The sequence below is a fragment of the Microcebus murinus genome, chromosome 4 (genome assembly GCF_040939455.1).
Source record: "Microcebus murinus isolate Inina chromosome 4, M.murinus_Inina_mat1.0, whole genome shotgun sequence".
Taxonomy (NCBI): domain Eukaryota; kingdom Metazoa; phylum Chordata; class Mammalia; order Primates; family Cheirogaleidae; genus Microcebus; species Microcebus murinus.
This window is the reverse complement of record NC_134107.1, coordinates 104,220,077-104,244,738: the sequence shown is the minus strand read 5'-3', so window position 1 is coordinate 104,244,738 and position 24,662 is coordinate 104,220,077. Positions and strand designations below refer to the sequence as shown.

The following is a 24,662-nucleotide window of genomic DNA, read 5'->3' as shown; positions in this document are numbered from 1 at the left end:
AGGGGGAACCCATGGATATGGAGGGCCACTTGCATACAAACATAGTCTGTATCAGTGCTTATTTTACTAGTTATTCAGTGAAAAACTTCTTTGTATTATGAGCTCTGAAGAGAGATAATGAAGCTGAGTAAATTGCCAAGTGGGTCATTTAGGGCAGCCGCAAGGAGCAGGGGTTAGGAGCAGGGCATTTGGAGTTAACTAGATCTGGGTTTGAGGTCCAATTTTCTGCTTAATATGTAACCTTGGATTCTTTACTTAAATTCTGTAATTCTCAAACTCTTTTCTACAAAATGTAGAAAGTACATGTAGAAGTATAAAGTGAAATCTTCATATCACTTTCCAGGGTGATATGAAGATTACATGAGATTATATATGTGAAATGTTTATCATAATGCATAAAAGACAGACCATGCTCTGGAAATGGCAGTTAACACTCCTCTTAACAAGACCAAAGAACTGAAATGCTTATAGGGAGAAAAGAGGAACAATTACCTTCTAAGTGTAGCAAAGAAATGACTTCGAGCACTATGTTGAGTAAATAGATCCACATCTGAGAGACGCGCTGAACAGGGTGGAGGGGAAGGGCATACCTCTAACCTTTGCTAAGTAAAGGCAAAATTATAAATTCTAACCAAAATGTTATACAAAAAAACAAAAACAAAAAACATTTATCGAGTGTCGGGCGGGTTGGGGGGAGAGGATGAGTTTATATATATACATTACAAGTGCATTGTGCATTGTCAGGGGCACAGACATGCTTGAAGCTCTGACTCAAGGGGGGAGGGAAGGCAAGAGCAATGTATGGAACCTTAACATTTATATCCCCTTATTATGCTGAAATAAAAGAAGAAAAAAAAGAGAGATGAATGTTGACTTGGCACAGAGAGGGACTACTGAAGGGTATTTTTTGGACTGCCAAAAATCCTCTCTGTCTTCAACCAGGTGAAATTGGCTGTCTATCATAGGAACAAGAAATCTCTCTCCAGCTGTTTGCTATGTCCTGTGGATTTCTTGCCCAGAATTAAGGCACAAAGAATAATATTAATTCTTTGAGTTATTCATAGGGTCTCAGTGACTACAGAGGCACACAAACACAGGAAATCTTATTAGGAAACAAAATGCAATGCTTTCAGAGGAAGCATTTTCTATTATGCACTTATTTATTTAAGAGGAGAAAATAGGAGGATGATTTTAAGAGGCAATACATTTCATTATAAAATGCATCATAAAATCCATAGATTATTCCCCAATAGTAAGTATAACATTTTGGAACACCTTCTTTAGGGACCTTTTCACTTCCTTGTTCCTTAAAGAGTATATTAAGGAGTTCAGCATGGGTGAGACAATATTATTTAATATTTGCACCACGGCACCAAGCAAGGGCTTGGGTGTGGGCTGCAGATAGATGATGATTACTGGTCCGTAGGCACACAGGATTGCAGTGAGGTGTGCACTGCAGGTGGAGAACGCTTTCTGCCTGCCCTCTGCCGAACGGATTCTCAATATGGCAATCCCAATGCGAGCGTAGGAGACACAAACACTAAACAGAAGCATGAAAGCCAGGAGGCCAACATTTATGGAACCCACTCTCTGTGCCAGGGCACTGTCAGTGCAAGCCAGGGGTAAGACAGCAGGAATGTCACAGAAAAAATATTCCACCTGATTGGGGCCACAGTAGGACAACTGGAAGGTAAAGGAGGTCAAGATGGTGGCCTGAAGACAACCCACCAACCCCGCTGCCATCACCAAACCCACACAGACTCCAGGTTTCATGATGAGCATGTACCTCAGTGGGTGACAGATGGCAACAAAGCGGTCATAAGCCATTACAGAATAGAGGCAGCCTTCAGTAGAACCCAGAAAATGATAGGAGAAGAGCTGTGCAGCACATCCTTTGAAAGAAATGATTCGGCTCTGGCCAGAGAGATAGAATAGCATCTTGGGACAGGTTACAGATGGAAACGACATGTCAAAAATAGACAGGAGTCCCAAGAAGAAATACATGGGGGTATGAAGGGTGGAGGAAGAAACGATGGCTAGAAGAATGAGTGAATTTCCAAGCAGGGTGAAGAGGTAGATGAATGAGAAGATAACAAAGAGCACAGGCTCCAGTCCTTCTGTCTGCGGTATTCCCAGTAGAATGAACTCATTCAGCAATGTGTGGTTCCTCATGTTGGTGGAACGGTGGTCTGGGTATTCACAAAAGACTTGAAGACATGAATGTGGAGGCTGATTGTGGTAGGTACAGTACCAATATATTCATTGGCACCCATCTTTGTTTAAGCATACAGATAATGTTGAAATTAAGAGTTAGGAATTCTCCCAAAGACATTTAGGGACTAGTGAAGCATATGTAGTTCTTCACATCTTGAGATATATTCCTTCATGAATACGGATACAAAGCAAAAGGAAACATTAATATGGTGAAATGCTAGATAGGCTAAGAGAACAATGATCTCAGCACTGAAGAGATGAATATAATGAATGTACACAACAGTGTATGCCCTAAAATAGACCAACCTGCAAATCTGATCCTCCTGATTCCTTTCCAGAACATTTCTACAGTTACTCAAAGATGTGATCAAATACCCTAGTTATTCATCAAAGATCAATTTGGTAACCCACACTTTTGATAAGAACAATGGATTGAGATACAATACAATGAGCATTAATATTTGGGTTGTATTACTATCAATTGAATTGGATATACATTGAAGTTTTAGTATTTTGTTTGGAAATATTCATTTGTCTGAAAAAAATTAACAGTGACTAATTTGGTTATTATCCGTGAATTTTAAATTGTTTAGAGATTAGCAGCTAAAATGTATATTGCATCTTAGCTTTTAGGTTTTAGTGAAGTCACATTATATATAAAGATGGAAATATGGGATATTTAATCTTTACTAACAAATGGGGTTTTTGAGGCCCTAGCAAAATGAAACTAAAATATTTCAATTCTGCAATTTTTTGCATGTGTTCTCTGCATTATAAAAATTTTTATTTTTATTTTTCTGTGGTAAGAGCCCTTAACATGAGATCTACTCTATCTCTTCACAGATTTTTTAAGTGTAGAATACAGTATTGTTAACCGTAGGCACAGTGGTGTACAGCATATCTATAGAACATATTCATCTTGTATTACTGAAACTTTATACCTATTGATTAGTAACTCCCCATTTCCTTCTCTCTCCTGACCATGACAACCACTTTTCTGCTCTCTTTTTCTGTGAATTTCACAATTTGTTTTATCTTAAGGGAAAAAGTCAGGTAACTGGATATGCCTAGAATATGTAACTGCCACTGGGTTGTGCTGTGGTCAGCTGCCACAGTGCTTGAATAGAGGTTCCTGTGAATTACCCAAGAAGACAGGATGCTTTCACTTGCTGTTTTTACTTTCATGACTTTTATTTTGAGACCCAAAGTATATGAAAATTGTCCAATTATAATTGCCCTGATTTCTATTCACAAGTCCTGGTCAGTTTCTCTGATTCTCTTTTTATAAGTAATGGTGATTGATTGATCATTTTATTCTCCAAAAAACTGGAAGTGGTAAGATAGATAAATACTATACATATATATATATATATGTATACACAGACACATATATATACACACGTACAAGAAATGCTGATGGAATTAAGTTCAGGTGCCATTAGACTACAAGATATCTGAGAGTAAATATAATTTGTCATTGAACCTGTAGCATTTATCAAAGTGCCTATGAATATCTAGCATTTAAATATCTGTTAGGAGAATAAATGAATGAAAAGTTGGACATTAAATGTATGAATATACTGGCTACAAATTTTATGAAGAGATGATGTCTATTTTTGTTCATCACTGTATCTTTAGGATCAAGGAAATAGGAGCACCCAATAAATGTGCTTATTTGAAATTTTTGAAAGCTCTGAGATTATTCCTTTTGTCCTTAGACTACTTTAAGCCTTTTTTATTATCCCTAGAAAGCAATGGTTGTAGTGAGCCTTCTTATGGCTTCAGATTCCATGCCTAATAAAAGGAATTTAGATATTCACTGAAACGCAGAGTATCTCATTCCTGAGCTAGGGAGGATAAAATGAGCCTTGAACATCTTTAAAATTGCTAGTAATCATAAATACCTCTTGCTGGAGGAAAAAACATACCTGGTAGATGCAGGTAGAGAGTTAAGGAGGAAAAATGGGCCTCCCTGAAGAGAAGATAAAAGAGAAAATCATGATTAGTGGAAAGTTTTGTAACAAAAAGAAGCAGATGTGAAAAGGAATTAGTGTAATGATATCTTAAATAGGAAAAATTATTCACATACCATAAGTACTCTATATATCTAAGTTTATATGACAATTAGATCTAAAAGTGTTATCACAATATATTAATGAAATTGATTTCCTTTATTATTGTCTATGGTATTAAGTCTATAGAGATTCCATTCATTGTATTGGGTTCTTTGAATCTTTGGATCCTTTGGGGTTTCCTGTTGAAGGAAAGTCAATATTTTCACTTTTTGTCCTCCAGGATGCTTTTGTCTGCTTCCCGTGAGGGATCATCTGGACGAGAAGTCAGTTTGTAGTTGTGCTGAAGTTGTTGAAGAAAGAGTGCATGGCCACTGGTGAACCCTATTCTCTGGATTTGTCATCTGTTTACACAGGCATTTAGGTAGGTTCTGAGCCAGTTCAGTTAGGCTCAATGAACTGAGAATGCAAAAAGAATAACTGCTCTATATGCATTCTAACATAGTACTAGGAAAATAATTTTAATAACATAGTACAGAAAAAAAGTAAAATAAATATGTGACATTTAAACCATAAAAATGTAGGGGGATAAATAGAAAAAGGAAATGTTAGGTGTTGGAAATCAAGATCAAGTAAATAGAAAAATATTACTGAAAATACAAGATGTTCCTATAATTGCGCTTGGTATGTAGTGAGTACACAGTACACGTTTACTTTTGATTAACATTATTGTTTACCTCACAGAATTGCTATAAAGAATAAATATGATGATATTCCTGATGTAACCTTGGAAAATATAGGGATTAATTCTGTTACTCTCTCTGTGGAGAAGAGGAGTCAATGGGGGAATGGTGATAAGAAAGACATACTTTTTAAGCCAGATAGACTGGGTTTTAAATATAGGCTCTTGTTTACTAATTTTGCGACTGCTATGCCTTTAGTTTCTTGTCCCTATAATAGGGAAAGTGTTAACAGTCTAAGGGGTTTCATTGATTAACCAGGATAATGCAGTCTGGGGCGTGCAATATGGTGCCTGACATATTGCAGGTGCCCAGCAACTGTTATTTTGTCCTTTGGGCAAAGGTGAAAACACTCCTGTAATATCAGCACGAGCATAGCTAATGCTAAATAACATGGCTTTGGGGAGATGGTTAGAACGTACTGCTGAGTACCATGGAGGTCTCCAATGGATTATGCTGAGGTATAAAAAATAACATGCGCAATGGAAAAGATCAGGAACCATGGCTTGAGTGCCTACGGCACGCCCCACACCCCACATGCAAGTGCTCTTCCCAGCCTTTCAAAACACAGTAAAATATGAATATTCTAATACATGGTACCAGTGGTACAGGAGGTGAAACCAGTCGCATTGCTACTGATTCTAAAGCAGTATTGTATAAACATGATTTTTTTTCTGTAGGAAAAAATTCAAAACAAAGAAAACCTATGAGAAATATCTGATGAAAATAGCATCATTTCAGACTAAGATTTTATTAATCAAAATTTTAAAATTTTGTCCAAGCTATTTTAATTACTATAGCCTTGTAGTATAGTTTGAAGTCTGGTAGATTGATACCTCCCATTTTGTTTTTATTGCCTAGGATTGCTTTTGCTATACAGGGTCTTCTCTGGTTCCCTACGAAGCGTAATATTATTTTTTCTATATCTGTGAAAAATGATGTTGGTATTTTCATAGGGATTGCATTGACTCTGTAGATCACTTTGGATAGTGTAGACATTTTAACAATGTTGATTCTGCTGATCCACAAGCATAGTATGGTTTTCCACCTGCTTATGTCCTCTGCTATTTCCTTCCTCAGTGTTTCATAGTTCACCCTGTAGAAGTCTTTTACCTCCTTAGTTAAATAAATATTCCTAGGTACTTTATTTTCTTTGTTGCTATTGTGAAGGGAATTGAGTCTTTGATTTGGTTCTCAATTTAACTGTTATTGGTGTATATGAATGCCTCTGATTTGTGTGTGTTGATTTTGTATCCTGAGACTTCACTGAATTCATTTATCAATTCAAGGAACATAAGAAAAAATGCTCAACATCTCTAATCATTGGGGAAATGCAAATCAAAACTACAATGAGGTATCACTTATCTCCAGTGAGAATGACCTTTATCAAAAAGTCCCAAAACAATAAACGTTGGCCTAGATGCAGAGTGATAGGAATACTCATACACTGCTAGTGGGACTGCAAACTAGTACAACCTCTGTGGAAACCAATATGGAGATACCTTAAAGAGATACAAGTAGATCTACCATTTGATCCAGCAATCCCATTACTGGGCATCTACCCAAAAGAACAAAAGACATTCTATAAAAAACACATCTGCACTTGAATGTTTATAGCAGCACAATTCCCAATTGCAAAGATGTGGAAACAACCCAAGTGCCCTTCAATACATGAGTGGATTAATAAAATGTGGTATATGTATACCATGGAGTACTATTCAGCTTTAAGAAAGAATGGTGATACAGCACCTCTTGTATTTTCCTGGATAGAGCAGGAACCCATTCTACTAAGTGAAGTATCCCCAAAATGGAAAAATAAGTATCACATGTACTCACCAGCAAACTAGTTTCACTGATCAGTTCCTAAGAGCACATATTGGAATAACATTTATTGGGTGTCAGCCAGATGGGAGGGGATGGATATACATACATAATGAGCGCGATGCCCACCATCTGGGGGATGGACATGCTTGAATCTCTGTCTGGGTGGAGGAAGTAGGGGGAAGGGCAACACATGCAGCCTAAACATTTGTACTCCCATAATATGCTGAAATAAAAAAAAATTTAAATTTTGTCCCTGTAACTCCAAATATTATTTTTTAAAAAATCATAAACATTTAAGTCCCTCACCATTTCTAGATCCATATTCAGACAGACACATAGACATCAAAGACACATGGAACTGAGAATGATAATTTAAATAGTAATTTAGGGTTGCACTCATGATAGAAATGGATACGGCTTTTCTAGAAGATTCAAGTCAAATCTAAACATTTGTCTAGGAAAGAGACATCATGACATATTAAAAGTTAGAGATCTAAAAACTTAAGTTCAAGTTCTGATTTTTGGTGGTGTGACTATGGGTTCATAATTTATGATCTCTGAATCTCAGATTCTCATGTTTATAGTAGCAGAGAGCATTCCCTGCATCAATATCCTGAACTTCAAGTAATCAGTTAAAATTTATCATTCCAACTTAGTAAAAGGGAACATGATTAATAATTAAGGCAGGACAAGAGGGGTAAAATAGGAAAGCTTCTGCCCCACCACTGCATGGTCTCCTTAGTCACAGGCCCCTCATTTGTGTCTCACATATCTGTATTTTGACATCCACACTACAATTGTGCTTTTTGAAAATGTAGGATGTTCTTATAATTATACTTGGCATGTGGTACTAAACATTTGTTTTTCATTAACTGAGATAATATTTCTCTCAAGGAATTGAAGTCAATACCAAATACGATGATTATGTTTATGAAAGATTTTGATACACAATTAGATGCTATATTATGGTTCATTATTATTATATTCACTGTAGAGAGTTCCATGGTAAAGAATTTCAGAAGCCACCTGCATGGAGATGACAGTTGATGTCTTAAGCCTGAGTTAGAGCACTAGCAGAGACAGGGTAAGATCACGGCAAAATAGGACTAGGGGCCAAACCTTGACAAACACTACATTTTAGGGAAAGAAGGGGAGGAACCATTTATGAAGGAGTATGTATATACTTCAGAGAATTAGGAAGCGAATCAGGAGAATGTCTTTGACCTAACATTGTCTTATAAAGATTATTATTTTCTCTATGTCATAGAAATGTATTTCCTCCATGTCAAGGAATATACCCAACTCATTTTCAATCTTAAGTAACTGTGGGGCTTGGGACATGACAGGATGCTGAATTAATTAGCAAAGAATGAAGAAAAGACTAGAGAAATGCACTCCTGCATGCCCTGTGAGGGAGTGGATGGAGGAAAGGACCCTGGTCATCACACAGAATGAGAAGGAAGCCCTTCATGGTGTTTTCTGCCAACAGTCCTTGCTACTCAGGTCTCCGGAATGAGGGTAAAAGTAAAAATTGAGAAAAACGAGAAGTTCTGAACACTTACATAGTTGAAAGGATCGTGACTGGCTTAAGTAAGGAAAACAAAAGTTTTTTCCCTTCTTTTATTTTCAGTTTCTTCTGTAGAGCTTGGGACTCTCCATCCTAAATTTTTCTTCTCTCTAGATGCCAGGGAATTGGGTTTGGGTTCTCTTGCTGTGGCCCCCAGATGGTCTTTTTGATTTTCTTTCAGGATAACAGAGAGAGAGGCTGTGTCACAGCCTTAACTGTAACCTTAACTGCTGCCTTATCACCTAGGATGGTTTCCTCACCTTAGCAGAAATGAAAATATCTCCCCCCTCTGTGGAGACTATAAATGGTCTCATAGTCCCTCTGGAGCTTCCCTCGTGATATATCCTGAGACTCAGAGAGCAGGAGCCCTCTGAGCACAGGGAGCAATTAAATGTCAGGTGGTGAGAGAGTTCAGGAGTCAGGAAATAGGACGTAGTCATCAAGGTAATCTTTAGAGGAATTGGGAATTAAAGAGCTGTGGATTTCTCTTGACCCATTTTTCTGTTTGGGGTATATATTCCAGCGACATTTTCTTTCTTCTATGCACCTCAGGGATTTGGCCTGCCAAATTTGCAATTTCTCCAGTTTATTGCTCTCCCCTTGTCTCTTAGGGCTGTGGAAGAAATTGTGATGTAATGAAGAGTACCCACCTTGGAGCCAGAAGGTTCAGGTGTGAAGAACAAGCCTGTTTCTCATGAGCTACATGTCCTTGAGCAGGTCAGCAGTTCTCACTGAACCTTAGTATTGTAATTTGGAAAATGGAGTTAGAACAGTATTTCATAGGGTGATTGTCAAGGCTAAATAAGATAATGCTTATAAACTTCCAGACACGCTGTGTGCTCCTGTGATATTTATTATTTCTGGAAATTGGATGCATTATGACATCTTCACTTCATTGTCAGACTCCTTTTCCCCATCCCCCTTATACTTTCCTTACTTTTCTTCCTAATTTTAAGATGAGGGTTCTTTTTTTTTTTTAATTTTTTTTTTGGTGGTTTCATTTTGCTTAACTATAGTAATCACAGGCAAAAAGATGGCAAGTAGAAAAAGCAACCAAACCAAAACTAATATTACTAGATGTAGAAAAAGTGTAGAAAATCTCAGAATCCTTTTCACAAAAATAGCCTGTTTTATATAGAAATATAAATGACATATGGTTTTCCAGATTCTTAGGATTCAGCTGGCAAACCCAACAAAGGGAAAGTGGAACTAACATTCAGAGTGTCTACTTGTTATAGATGCCTCAAAAAAATCTTATTTCACTTAATTATTACAGCATATGTACAGGGTACGTATTATTAGGCAATTTGACAAATGATGACAGACTCAAAGTAAATTGTTTTCTCATGACTACGCAACTATTAAGAACTAGAAGTAGGAATCGAGATCCGAACTGCTTGAATTTAAAGCTCACAGACTTAATTTTGTGATAGAATCAAGTTGATCTTCATATATTGGTACCTGGTTCCTAGTTTTCTCTACAGTTTTCTGACCCTCTGGAAGAGCAAGGTATGTCTTTTACTAGTCCTCAGAGATTTAGATGTTTAGGCTTCATCCTGCCTATCTCCTTTGGCACTTATTTATGCTTTTGGTTTGTCAGAAGCATATTTGTTTGCAATGAATGAAATTTGCTACTCTTAAGCAAAAGTCAGCATCTTCTAAGAAATTTCTGACAAACAACTAAGTGGCTTTATGATGACAGGCATTATTCCTGTCTGCAGTTAATGCAGTTTGATATATCGTAAAATACTTAGCATTGGTTTCAGAAAGGAAATATAAATATCTATATATTTACACACACACATATATATATGAAGAAAAATATATACAGAGTATATATATGTATATGTGTAGGTGTGTATATATACATATGTAAATCTACCCTACCTATTCATTTATATATGATAAGTTTCTGGTGAGCCCAGTTTGTGTGTGATTTTTTCAAATACTAAATTTCCAAGTTATCAGTGATCATATGAAAATGATGCCTATTAAGTATAATTGTTATCACCAGGTAATAAATGTTTATGAGGCTTGTGCACATGTCTGAGCATCTGTTCATTTGATTATTTTGAAATCTATTTTATAATATCTATGGTGAATAACAATTATAAGACATAAGGGTATATACAACCACTGGCATTTATATGTATTTATTCATTAATCATTTAATTTTATGCATTTTGGAATTTTTTTTCTTTAAGGTGTACAGGATTTAAGAGGACATAAAGGGCTCAAGTGTGATAAAACCACAGGGAGTGTTAGATGAATTGCTATGGAAACGCCAGAGGAGAGAGAACAAATAGAACAGGAGACTTAAATGAGACTCCTTGATAATAAAGATAGAGACCATTGAAGAAAGAGTAAGAGAAATGGGAGGATGAGCAAAACAATTCATTGACAGTCTGTTCTGAACCAGTGCTAAGCACTCTCTGTGGTAAGACAAACAGCCCTTATTTCAGGAAGGGAAATGACCCCAGAAGAACTGTGGAAAAATAAGTGGCAATCTATGATCCACACACACTGGCATAGTTTAAGGCACATGTGTATACACTGGGGGCTGCTGAGATGAATTGATATTATTCTCATGATACACAGATCTCTCTTTTCATTTTATCCAAATGTGCTTTTCTATGCAAAAGAAGACAGTCTCTTTAACACTTTTTTTATTGATCACAATCAGGTGTATTAGGTAGGATAAGGATCGTGTGGCACAGAGCCCTAGAGAGGATATAAACCAAGGAGAAATTCATTACTCTCTCTGGTAGTAGTCTGTGAGGATACAGAGGCTCTGCTCCTTGACAGTCTCAGAGATTCAGGATCTTTCTATCTTGTTGCTTCTCCATTTTAAGGGATTTTCCCCTAATCTTCATGGTCCAGGAAAGCTCAGAATATATCTACATTCCCACCAGCGAGCAGGAAGAGGGTGGAGTGAAGGGGTCTGGCGCAGCGTTGCAGGTGTCATTTCTTCATCTCCTGGGCCAGAACTGAGTCGCAAGGTCACACCAGCTTTAAGGGAGGCTGGGAAATGTCTTTGTTCTGAATGGCCACAGACTTGCTAAACTTAGCGTTCTTATTAGCATAAAAAACAAGGGGACATTTCCCAGATACTTCAGTCAATGGAAAGAAGGTACAGCCACAAAAAACAAACCAGACATGATTTCTACCCTGAAAAAAAGGATCATTCCCTCTTACAATTAGTTTGGTACAGGTAAAAAACATGTTTCTCAGGCCATGAAAATACAATTTGTGCTTATATCGTGTTGTACTATATATGCATGTATGTATACTGTATATGCCTAAGTGCGGAGATATATATATATATATCACACACACACACATATATATACTTATACTACTTTCACATCCATTAAGATCAACTAGATCTTAACCCAGGGATGTAGATATAGCATTATCCCCATTTCACAGGTGAGAGAACAGGTAAATCAGGGAGAGTAAAATTGCCACCAGAAACGTATCACACAGACCAAAATCAGGCTGAATCTTTCATGCATGTCATATATTCTTTACCATAGACAGATTTCTGATAGCAATATGGCTCCTTCTTTAAGCCCCGGATTTAATAAGTCATTTTGAAATAGAGAAGGTAAGGGAAATTTGGCTGCTTCTAGTGTCCTTTGGCCAGGAAGATGAGCACAGATATTTTCAGTTACTCACATTGTCACCCCAAACAAGTGACTTCAGGATCCTGATGAAATAATGCTAATCCCCTGATACCGCTGACCCAGGACGGGGAGCTGTGGCCCTGCGTGACCCACGTTCTCTCAGGAAAGCAGAAGTCTGTGTCTGAGCCCGGCTGCTCGTCTTCCCCCAGTGCTGTGGGGAGGGCACAGCTTTGGGACAAATGACTCCAATCAGAGGTAAGGAGCCAATGACATAACGCCATGAAGTTTTATTAGCAGGGCCCAGCACACTGTAAGCCCTTGGTAAGTGATTCTATTAATATCACAAAAATATGTAGTTTTTACTGTCTCATCGATGTTCTTCCTCTTGTGGCATTTTCAGTTTCCCTTCCCTTTGCCTATCCTCTGATTGATCCTTAGCAAGGATCAAAGGACAAAAGCAAACGTTCCAATGTTGAAGAAATTTCCACCGATCCAGAGAAAAGCAAAGGTTTGATTACAGGTCGTACCCGGGTTACAGATGTCCTGATTTGAGGTGTTCCATAGATACATAGAGAAGGAACCGACACAAACACAAGAATGTGAAGAATCAGAAGATCCAAAGACAATAAACTATCTGAGAAAAGAATTAGCTGAAGCTCTTCCTCTCATTGAAGCAGGATCTGCTGAACCTGAGGAGCCAGATTCTAACTTCGAGGGTTTTCAGAGGCTTACCTTGCAGTTAGCGAAAACATCAGCTGCTACAAGCCCATTTTTGATTAAAGAAAGCAAAAGCTGCGCAGACAGCCCTAGCTGCCTTTGGGGTGCAGTGGTGAGCTCCCCTCCCCAGCAACAGACCCCAACCCTGATTCTCCAGCACCATCTTCGTCATGCTCTTCTGATTAATGCCACCTGCCTTCCTTTAGCCTCAGAAATGCCCCTTCCAGTAAGTAAGACATTGATGCAACACTGGGTCAGTGTTAATCTTTAATATTCTTCTTTGAAATTTCTCCTGCTTCCATCTAAACTTTTTGTATGACCTTGTTTTTATGTTCTGTTTGTCTGAATGAAAAGAAAGAGCACAACAGTTTCTGTACCTTGTTATTACAGCACGGAGGTATTATTATTATTACAGCATTCCGCTGTATTGTTATCACCGCATGCGAGCCATTACAGTGTTATTATTATTACTGCCCTGTATGTGCTGTTCATCAGGGATCCGCAGTTACGTACAAATCCGACCTAAAGACATTCTCAGGAACACATCTCTGTAGCCCAGGCACTGCCTGTATTTGTTTAGGAATTTTCTATCGGTCCCTTACTTATGTAACTGCTACTTTATAACCGGTCCCTAGAAGGGGGCGGGTCTTCCTGGAAGTTTTGACTGCTGTTGTTTTCATTTTCCAGTGACTCAGAGCAGTCCCGGACTTCTGGAGAAGGTAGGCGACCCCACAGCTTATCCTGGGGCTGGTTGCCACCCCCTGCACCTGCACCTGCGGACTAAAATCTGCACATTCTAACTTCTATCCCAGATCTGAAACCCATAGGGGCTTCTTGTAACTGCAAGTCCAACAGGTGAGGAATTTAGTCCTGGTGTGTGAACCCGGGGGGTTCTCTGCCCCTTTGGCAATTTAGGGGAATCTTGTGTGGGCTGGAGGGGGATTTAGCCTTCTCCTGATCTCAAGGCCCCTCTCCTATGTTCATTCTCTTTTACTTTACCTTTTTCTTTCTCCTCCTTTCTTCCTTTAATATGGACAATTGATGTTATTTTCTCAATTTTATGTAAGTTTATGCTGCAGAAATGTGGTCACAAGCCTTCACCCACCCAGGCAATTGCAGCCCATAAACCCTTCTGTCCCTTCTGTAATTACCAGGACATTAAAAAATCTAAGATTGAAAATTGAAAGATTAAATTACTCTCATTTTGTCCAAGCCCCACCCTGCATCCCAGATCTCTTTCTTGGCCAGATTCCAGGTTGTCCAATTCTCCCCTGCAGTAGGGAGCAGGCTCAGGCAGGCTGTGCCACCCGCTCCACCCAGCCTGCACCAGAGCAGCTCAGGGCTGGGACTCTGCATTCCTGAGGGGCCACCTAAAAAGCAGCCACCTGGCTCAGGGAGAAGCCCTCTATTCTCCCAGCCTCCTCAGATTCAAGGCTTTGACCTTGTTCAGCCCCTGTGGCCAGCGTTTACCTACGCATTTCTAGGTGCCCTGCTGAAGTGCCACCCTGAGGCCCAGTACTATTTCTGATGCAGACTCACTTTGCACAGGGAAGGGCTGGGTAAAAGTGTAGAAGAGCAAGTTTCCCTCAGTGAGGGATTGGTTCTAGGGTTAGAATGAGGAAATGAAGGCTGTTTCTTCCTCTGCTACTTTGTCTTCCACTCACGGACAGGCTTGGCCCAGCCTGAGAGCTTTGGTTTCCCGGACAGTTATTCAGCTGTTTTACTCCTGTTGATTCTCCTGCTTTAAGGTCCCTGCTGCTGTTATTAGCAATTCTTCCCTCCGGTCCCCCAGCCCGTTCACCAGAGAACTTGCTGCAGTCAAGGGTCTGCATGGAAGCCCTTTTCCTGAGCATCCTCTCTTTACCTCCCGCCTGCCACTGTCCCCTGTGTCGCTGTCAAATTGCGTGCCACATTGCCACACTCAGTTTTTATCCAGTGGCTCCAAATAAAAACAAACATGAAATGAAAAGCCTGATTAATGGGTGCTGATGTGTGGAGATGGGGCAAAGTGCATGAGAAACACCCTCGTCATCAGATGGGTGATCAGCGTGGACGTTGACTTGGATAGGGTGGGTGGGATGTTTCAAGTGGTGATTGGGATGAGAGTAGGGGCGCAGGAATATCCTGTCTGAAGCTTCAGAATCCTTGAGGGTGGGTTGTGGTAGGAAGGAAAGCTGCCTTTCTCAAAAGCCGGTGTTTTTCTGGCTTCTTGTTTGCTCAGAGAGGCCTAAGGTTTGCAGTGACTCATCTATCCCTGGGCCTCTGGATAAATATATTAATTTCATTTTTCTTTGGCATCCTCTTTGTGCTACGCAGGGCCATTTTAGCTCATTACGGTCTATTTTCAGTGAAAAGCCCCCGTATTGGGGCCAAGGGTTGCAGGTCAGGTAATGTCTTAAAACATGGAGCGGCAAGCTGGCAAATGATCCGGCTCAGAATTGTTCCAGAGCATCATCCTGTGGCATTAGGGGCCAAACAAACCCACCTGTAGACTGTTGCAATAAAGGAATCATAATGTAAGTTATAACCTCGACACATAAAATTTATCTGTTACCATATCACATGAAATGGTTGTCCAGGATTATAATAAAATTTGGGAGATATGTTTAGGACAGCTTGATTTAAAATAGAAGACATGTACATGTATAATATTTATATATATGAAAATATCCTGGACAGAGAAAACAAACAGTGGCTTCAATTATGAGCTCCAAAAGAAAAGTCACAGGGTAAGCGATCAAAGTGGCAGGAGACCATCTTGGATCACTCACCTTCTCACACACAGGTCTCTGAACAGCATAGTCCTAAGGGAATTAGAGCAGAGGTTTATGGGGAACAACAGTAACTACAGTAATAGGAACGATACAGATGTTTGTCCTCATTGATTAAATGCCTCCTATGGGCCAGTCACTGTTCTAGGGACTTCATATAAATTAATTCATATATGACATATAGGTGTTGTGGTTCTCAATTTAGAAAGAGAATTCTGAGTTCAGAGGGGTTGGTTAATGACGCCTATTCAGTGGTATAAGAAGTGGTGTGTGTTACAGTTTTTGAAAAGTGGGATCAGTGTTTGAACCGGCCTCGGGTGTTTAAACAATTTCCTGTTTAGTGGGGACTAGTGAATCTGATAGCTTCCCCACTCGGGACTGGCCTTTGGGAGGAGCCTTACTTTTGGAATCTTTGCCCCCTTCTTTCCGGGTTCCTTCTTAGTGCAAACATTAGCCCTTTGAACGTATTCTTATTCCAGACAGAAGCGCATAAGGTACTGGTGTTGGAATGGACAGCTCCCAACATGTCACTCTGTTTGTGATGTGTCTTTTCTGCAGAAACTCTGCATCACCATGGTGACCCCCTGTGGCCTACTCAGTGACAAACAGGAGCCAGGTAAGCCCAATTTGTGACTCTCACTTGCCGTTGTATCTTTGGCACCTAGCACAAGGCTTGGCCTGCAGGAGGCATTCCGTTAAAGCTTGTTGAACTCTTGAATTCTGGTCTGTCCCCAGTGCCACTTAAGAGTGTCTCTGTGAGCTTGTCCATTAATGAGTTTGTGACCAGTGTGTCTGCAACCCTCAACTATGAGAATGAGCAGAAAGTTCCTTTGGAGGCCGCCTTTATCTTCCCCATGGATGAAGACTCTGCTGTCTACAGCTTCGAAGCCTTGGTGGATGGGAAGAGAGTTGTAGCAGAATTACAGGACAAGGCGAAGGTACTAGGGATGAGTACGTTAGCTCCTCTCTTCTTATTGGTGCATCGTCTTTAGTGTCAGGCTTGAGTTTTTAGAGTTGTTGCCCTGATTCTTTGGCTCCTGGCTTGAAGGAATTACAAGCCAGATGGTGCTACAGAGAGATGACAGACACTAGCGTCTCTGCACAAGCAGCTTTTATTGCAGGCTTGTCAGCATAGAATAGAAAGTGAAAGTACATTTCCTGAGGGGAAATGGGTCCGGCTCCAAGAGTGGAGAAGAACCTACTTTGATGTCTATGCCTTATGATATGCTACGGGGGTGGTGGGGTGGTGGGGGTGGTGGACTATTCATTACTGTCCTGGGAAAAGGGTACAGAGTTCTTAGAATTAAGGACCCTCCCTATTTTTATCCTTATAGGGTAACTTCCAGGGGTTCCCATGACATTGCAAACTGCCATGGCACTGATGGGTGTGATTTTTACTATGTTAATATATGTTACAGGGGAAAAGGTCACCTTTAGACATGAGCTCCTAGATTCTGCTCATGCTCCTGGCCAGGAAAACGTCCCTAAATGCCAATTATTGACATTGCTATTTGGCTTCTAACTGCATATTGGTCTCCTCCGTTTTGCTTTCCTCTTGTTTTTCTGTGGTTAGGGCTGGCAACCTGCACCTGTCCCTAACATTTAGGATACCTGTCAAATGCAACTTCACAAAACATGCTGATGTTGCAAGCTCTTTCCTCCACTCCATTCTGACTGCTGTTTTCCTAAAGTCACTTGGGGGGGGGGGATCAATCAGAGACATTCAAAGTACAGCTGTGAACTTGACAAGACCCATCAGAGTCCCTCCCCCTCAGGTTGCTTTCTGCCCTACTTGTGGCTGCATCAACCATGGCACCTTTGATGTTACCTTTCTTTTCCACCCTCACCCTGTTCTCCTTAGGCCCACACAAACTATGAGAATGCCATTTCCCAGGGGCACCAGGCCTTCTTATTAGAGGAGGACGTGAGCTCCAGGGATGTCTTCTCTTGCAATGTGGGGAACCTCCAACCTGGGGCGAAGGTGGCACTCACCCTGAGGTATGTGCAGGAGCTGTCCCTGGAAGCAGATGGTGCCCTGCGCTTCGTGCTCCCAACTGTCCTGAACCCTAGATACCAGCTGTCTGGTGAGTCCCTCTCCCCTCTCAATGCTGGTCATGGGGAAATCCCCTTAAGGTTGTGTGTGGGTGTGCTAAAAAGGTTTGGCAAGGAAAACACAACTACGGTAACTTTTTGTAGGATGTTCTCAGGACAGCTGCCTTAATAGGAAGATTCCTATAGTCCCTTTGAAGGACGTGCCCTACACACTCAGTATGGTCGCCACCATCACTTCCCAGCATGGCATTGAGAAAATCCAATCCAATTGCCCCTTGAGTCCTACTGAGTACCTTGGAGATGATAAGACTTCTGCTCAGGTAATTAATGAGAGAGTACTACTGTTGCCAGTACTCCTGTTCCTTGGGTCTTGGCTTGGTCCTCACCCAGTTTATCTCAAATGTTAACCCAGAGAGAGTCGGTTGATGCTCCTTCCTTATCCCTGTTTAACGTCCAGAGCCTTCTCTCCATTCTCGCTTCTGCTCCTGACAGTGTTCACTCAAGGAAGAAGCCTGTAGCCCCCAGCTCTGACATCAGCTCCAGGAAGCAAACAGTGATATTTCTAATGTGGCTCCTTTGCCTGTCCCCAACTCAGGTCTCCCTGGCTGAGGGACACAAGTATGATCGGGACGTGGAACTCCTGATTTACTACAATGAGGTGCATGCCCCCAGCGTAGCTGTGGAGATGGGGCTGCCGAAAATGAAGCCAGGTATTTTCTTTCTCCTTTTGTAGTCACCTTCTAGAGCGTAAATTCCTGTCTTGGAGTTATCCTCAAATTACTCTCACTTTTTTCTCCTTTCGAGTAGCAGGTAAAACATACCCACATAAACATTCAAATAGCTTACACTATGGCATGCAAAAATGGTTAGGTTTATTGAATATCATGTAGTCATGACATGTAGGCAAACTTAACAAGATCAGTAGAAAATTGGGCAAAGGATTGAAACAAATAATTCACAGAAGAAAACACAGCCAGTTTATAAGCATGTGGGACAGTGATCAGTCTTATAATGGAAATTGCAATGAAATTCTATTTCATTTGAAATGCAAATAATAGTAATCATATGGCATTTTCACCTTTCAAATTATCAAAGATTTCCAAATCTGATAATCCCTCATGGTTTAAATTATGATGAATTTGGCACTGTCATAGATTGCTTGAAGCAAAATGATTTGGTATCAACTTTTTGAGGAGAAATTTGGCCCTATGATTCAAATCTGTGTTCATTTTGGTTATGTCCATTTGGGGGATCTTACCTAAGGAAATAAACCTAAATATAGGTAAAAATATGAACTGAGCTGTCCCCTGACATTTTAATGATATAAAATAGTAGTAAACAATCATGTTTTTAAGTGGCTAAATGTACTTTTCAAGGTATACTTGAAATAATTTGGAAACAAGACCTCCAAAGAATGTTAAGTAAAAGAAAAGTAAGTTATACAGGCTAATTACCACAATAAAACAACTTATGCATTAGGAAAAACATTTAAAAACACAGGAAGTATGCAAGTAGTAATTATGATTAGATTAAGACTGTTTAGTTCCTTGATTTCTTTCTGTAATAAATAACTTTTATCGATTGATTCATCACACATGTAGTGTCACCTGGAGTTGTTTTCTTATTGTGGTAAAATACGCATAACAGAATTAACCATTTTAGATATTTTAAGTGTACAGTTCTGTGGCCTTAAGTACATTCATCTTGTACAGCCATCGCCATCATCCATATCTAAACTTTTTTATCCTGTCCTACTTTCTCACTTTATTTTAATGTCTCTTATTTTTAATTGTAATGTTTCTTATTTTTAATGTATTTTTAAAAATATATATGTATTTTTTCTTATAATTAAAATTGTTGTATCCCATGTTGATCTGTTTTGCTCCTGGGGCCTTCCTGGGCCGCCACGCCAGTGGATTTCAGGGACCACGAAGCAGGACTGGAGGGATACTGCCACTTACAAAGCATGTTGCACAGGATGGAGTGGAAGCCTCCTTGTTCACAGTCATTGTTAATAGTGATTGTTAAAGTGATGTGGCTTGGTTAGGCTCTCGCTCTACAACTATAGCTGCTAGGAACACATTCCCGGTAGTTGGTTTTCAGCGGGCCATCCCACTCTCTCATCCTTAATGTTTGGCCCAAGTGGATGCATATTTGTGCTCACAAATTGGGACTCTTTAGTTTGCCCTCACTTGTTCAACCATTCTTCTTCAGGGGCAGCTGTCCATGCTAAGGACATTAGAGGGGTCCACGCCTCAACCAGGTTTGCTATAACCAGCTCCTCTTCCATGAAGTTCCATGCTCTGTCTTTTTACATTAGTTACCTGTTTTTTCCTTGCCTGTCGGTATCTCCTTGGGTGCCCACAAAATATTCCTGTAACAGTAACCTTATCTTTAGTCAGCATTATTTTAAAGGATTATTTACGGCAGAGAAAGTTTCATCATATTGGATCTCAAAAGGTAAGATAGAGATCTCAGTCCTTTTCCTGCTAAGAAGTTTCCTTGCCCCTCTGCAGATTTTCTCCCCTGTTCCCCACGACCAGTTCTGCAGGCCATAGGGGGACATCAGAGGTAGCCCGTGTCAGTCTTGGGAATTCCTTCCAGCTGGGCCACTCGAGTCTTGCTTCCCAAGACATATATTTGGTCAGCATGACTTGCTGTTCTCAGCCACACAAGGAAGCAACTGACAACCTTAAGTGGCAGCTTGGCTCATTAAAACCATGTAGAGTTCTGCCAAATGAAACATGGCACTACATGAGGAAAACACAGTGCCTTATTTTTACAAACTTAGAACAGACATACTTAGTATGTTTAAAATGTGATTTCTTTTAAAATTAAATTCATGATTTAATAAAATAATTGTATAAACATAAAATTTAGAAATAACTTTTATAAAATTGTGACTAAGAGCCTAATCTAAGTTGAGCACTAGACTGAGCTCCTTAAGTATATTATACCACGTGACCTCACAGTGATGTTGAGGCAGGTGTCACTACCGTGATTCTTCACATGAGGACACTGAGGCCAGCAAGCGGAGGAGCTAAGGTTTGAAATGCCTCCTTAAACACAAAGGAAGCCGAGACTCGTGGTAGTACAAATAGGTTGAGCCAGGCCAAAATTACAGTAGATAATCCACGTATTGTGCTTCCTATTTATCTGGTGTTATTCTAAACAGTTTAGGTACATTAACTCATCACACTCATGGCAACCTTCCCAACTCCTGAGTATAACGCCAGCTCTGTTATAACCAGCTCTCTCTCAGCATGAAAAGGAATCTACCTTGCCCATCAAAAAAATTCTACTATTCTGTCAAATATCCAGACATCTGGATTAAGTAAATGCCACGTTTGAACTAGTGTTCCATTAGATATTTGCTGGGTCACACCCATTTTATTTAGAAACCATTTGGTTATTAGAGTACCCCACGGGTAAGAGATTAAACTGAGCCCTGTCTTGTGGTCATACTGAATCTCAGGGCTACTGAGAGTAAACCCTATAATCCTTAAGACACTTTGTAAAGATAAGATGATTGAATTTAATTTTATATTATCTGAACTGTAAAACTAGAGGTGATAGACCCAGCCATTTTCCTTTCATATCTATCTCAACCACATCATTTCAATTCCTGCACAGCTCTCACTTGCTCCTAAAAATAAAGTCACGGCTCTGACTTTGACAACTTAGCCACAAAGTCTGGACTCCAGTGGTCACTGCCACTTTGTTGTTTGGATAATGCCATTAGAATCCAATCCAGATCCCAGTGCTTCTCTTTCTCCTGGAGACCATCAGTGGATATGAAGTCTGCCTGCCTCATATCCAAAGCAGGCAGACTCACCTTGGTGTGTATAACACTTGCTATACTCAACTCTTGCAAATTGTCATTCTAAAAATTGTTCATGTATCACTTTTTCAAAGCTGTAATTAAAGACTTAAACAAGGACCCCATGTGATAAATTCTCCTCCATTGATTTGATTTGAAGAAAAGGTTCGCCTCTGCAGAAAAACTTGTCTGATTCTTTTTGCAAATGCTGAAACATGTTAACCTAATGTGTCTTACTTATTTGCCTCGCTGCGCTGAAACTTGCATTCAGGGGCAATATTTTAATTATTGCTTGTGCACGCTAACCTCTACTCACTTTCTTGTCTTTCTTGTCTATTCTGATTTTGTCTCCTTTAAATATTTATAACTCAAGTCATACCCTTTGCAAACAGATATGGTATAAGGATCAAACACAGCATTATACATTTGCATTTTCTCAGCTTCTATTAAATTTACTACCATTGATTCTTGGGGACATTAGGATTTTTAAGTTCTTTTTTGTCTTACAGTTTTTGTATCCTTTCTGTGTAGGGTGTTTCTTGGGAGATCCATCTGCAATGGTGAGTTTCTATCCAAATATCCCAGAAGACAAGTCACCAAATACCTGTGGAGAATTTATCTTCCTCATGGACCGCTCAGGAAGTATGGAGAGCCCCTTGAGTAGCCAGAGTAAATCTCAGCCACGTATAGAGGCAGCCAAGGTAAAACTAGTATATTTCTTTTTCTGAGTCACATGCTCAAGGGAGGATGAATCTGACGGGTTAAATTATGGTGCATTCAGAACTGTAGGTCTGTTTTCATCTGAGCAACAGCCAGTTGAAAGACCACCGTGAGGCTGGCCTTGGAATGTCAGGAGGCACAAAGGCGGGGTGATGGCCCACACCCTCAAGAGTTAGAATGGCAGGGTCTGTGGGTGTGAGAGGATCCTCTCTCACTCTGTCCCCTCATACTCTCTTACCTTCAGAAAACACTGATTTTGCTGCTGAAGAGTTTACCTGTAGGCTGTTATTTCAACATCTATGGATTCGGCTCTACCTATGAGGCATTCTTTCAGTAAGTATCTGGAAAGGCCATAGAGAGTCCAAAATGATACTTTAAAGAAAGGGCCTAGGTTGTTAAAGGAACTACCACAGCATTTGGCTTTGGGAATTTCAGGTAAGATTGTCTTTTGACGGGGGTATCCAGTTCAGGGACTCAACACTGGACAATGTCCAGCGCCATCCTGTGACTGGGTGTGTTTGTTTTTCTCAGGGAAAGTGTGAAGTACACTCAGCAAACAATGAAGGAGGCACTGGGGAGAGTGAAGCGTATTCAGGCAGACCTAGGGGGCACTGAAATCTTGGCACCACTCCAGAACATTTACAAGGCACCCTCCATCCCAGGCCACCCCCTACAGGTAAGAATTGGGACAGAGCTAACTGAAGGGACACAGAGAGTGAAATCTCAGCTAGAGAATCAAATTGTTGAAATATGATTGGTAATCCAGAGTCTTCTATCATATAGTAAAGAGAAAAAAAAAAAAAAGACAAGAGGCGTTTTTCTTTTTCTATAATTCCATGCGATGATAAGCAATGGAAGTTCTTTTATGGATTGCCACAAAAGCTTAAGTGAAGCTAGTCGGGGGAGGTGCTGAAAATCCCCAGGGTTCTGATCAGACCATGTGGTAATGTGGGGCTAGTGACAGTGGAAGATTAGGGATCTCGTGGCTGTTTGAAGAGGCGTCAGCGCTTTTAGATTGAAATAGTTGAGTTTTTCAAAGGCAAATTCTGGTATCTTAAAATGAACTTGATAGAAGCTTGACGAGTATTTTCTTTCTTTGTGCAGCTTTTTGTCTTCACAGATGGAGAAGTTAGTGACACGTTCACTGTAATTAAAGAAGTTAAAATCAACAGGCAGAAACACAGGTAGGAAGAGGTCGTGATTTCTGGGTGCTTGGATCCAAGTAGTGCCACATGTCATCTGGTGTTACATGATACCAGTGTTGATATTCCTTGCAGAGGACACAATGGTTCCAGAATTTTAGTTGTATCAGCTGACAATTTATTACTGTCTACAAAAATCAAAAGTAATTTTCCAGATAACATCAACACAGAAAAATCATTGTCCCTCATTCTTTCTAAACCACAATGGAACAAGAATCGAATAGTAAGATGTTAATATTTTTTCCTACTGTAAACATTTGTGTCAGAATAATACACAGGATACACACAGATCATCTGTATACAGCTAGATGAATTACCACAGTGAACACACTTGTGTAATCGCCACACAGATCCAACACTGGAATGTAACGAAGACCTCTCCGCATCTAGCCTTTTACATCATGCCCTGTTACAGTCACTACACACATAGAGCTCTCCTTTCCTGTAACACCATGGCTGTTTGCGCTGGGTTTTGAATGAAAATAAGTGAGTTATCCAGTATGTTTTTGTTTCTGTGTATATTGTTTCTTTCCTTTCTCCCAGAATTATGTTGAGAGATTCATACATATTTTTTATGTAGCCATAGTTAATTATTATTGGTGTGTGGTGTTCTGTAGAATGACTATACCATAACATATCTATGATGCTAATGCTGATGGACTTTGGTTTGGCTATTAAAAATAATACTGCTATGAACATTCTTGTGTTCTTGTATAGGTATTTTTTGCAGACACACATGTGTATGCATGTAGAAATATTTATATACATATACATTTCTTTGAGTAAACAGAATTGTGAAATTTCTGGGGAATGGCAACCAGTTCTGTAAGCTATTGTACTAACTTGATTCACCTCAGCATTGTAGGAGGATTCTAATTGCCTCATTTTCTATCCAAAAGTTAGTATTATTTGTCTTTAAATTTTAGCCAACTTTGTGCATGTATAGTGATATCTTAGTATGGTTTTAATTTATATTTTTCTGATGATGAATGAAGTTGAGCACTGTTTCATATTTGTAGGACATTTGGGTGTTATCTTTTGTGATGTGCTTTCAAGTCTTTTTCCTATTTTTATTTATTAATTATTTATTTATATTACATTGATCTGTAGTTCATTCTGCGGTCTGGATACAAGCTCTTTCTTGACTATATGGTCTAAAAATATATTTTCTTAGTCTATAGCTTATTTTTTTACCCTCAAAATGTATTTTAATAATAGCTGTTCTTAATTTTAATATAGTTCAAATTTTTTAGTCTTTTCCTTATGGTTAGTGTTTTTTGTATCCTATTCAAAAGTCTTTCCCTACCTAAGGTAGTGAAGGTTTTTTATTTTGTTGTTTTCTAGAAGTTTTATTTTTTCTTTTACGATTAGATCTAGAATTCACCTGCAGTTTATTT

The 24,662-nt window shown here is 39.6% G+C and overlaps 2 protein-coding genes across 12 annotated transcripts in view; one reads left to right on the top strand and one right to left on the bottom strand.

Moving 5' to 3' along the window:
• Positions 1 to 1,239: 1,239 nt before the first annotated feature.
• LOC105881587 (olfactory receptor 10N1-like) lies at positions 1,240 to 2,172 on the bottom strand. The gene has a single exon (XM_012783287.2). It carries the CDS (start codon positions 2,170 to 2,172, stop codon positions 1,240 to 1,242), a length of 933 nt encoding a protein of 310 aa, XP_012638741.1.
• An 11,196-nt stretch (positions 2,173 to 13,368) lies between these two features.
• The window catches only part of LOC105881616 (von Willebrand factor A domain-containing protein 5A-like), a 31,388-nt gene continuing 20,094 nt past the window's right edge, over positions 13,369 to 24,662 (top strand). For 7 of the 11 annotated variants that reach the window (XR_012919014.1, XM_076002639.1, XM_076002634.1 and 4 more), the window contains exons 1-10: positions 13,369 to 13,555; positions 16,030 to 16,087; positions 16,207 to 16,409; positions 17,333 to 17,555; positions 17,668 to 17,843; positions 18,119 to 18,233; positions 21,875 to 22,044; positions 22,308 to 22,396; positions 22,595 to 22,739; positions 23,168 to 23,247. Coding sequence is in view for 10 of the 11 variants with exons in the window: in XM_076002639.1 (XP_075858754.1) it covers positions 16,045 to 16,087; positions 16,207 to 16,409; positions 17,333 to 17,555; positions 17,668 to 17,843; positions 18,119 to 18,233; positions 21,875 to 22,044; positions 22,308 to 22,396; positions 22,595 to 22,739; positions 23,168 to 23,247 (1,244 nt within the window). In the remaining variant the exon portion in view is untranslated. The other 4 variants (XM_076002643.1, XM_076002635.1, XM_076002644.1 and 1 more) reach the window with 4 other exon arrangements.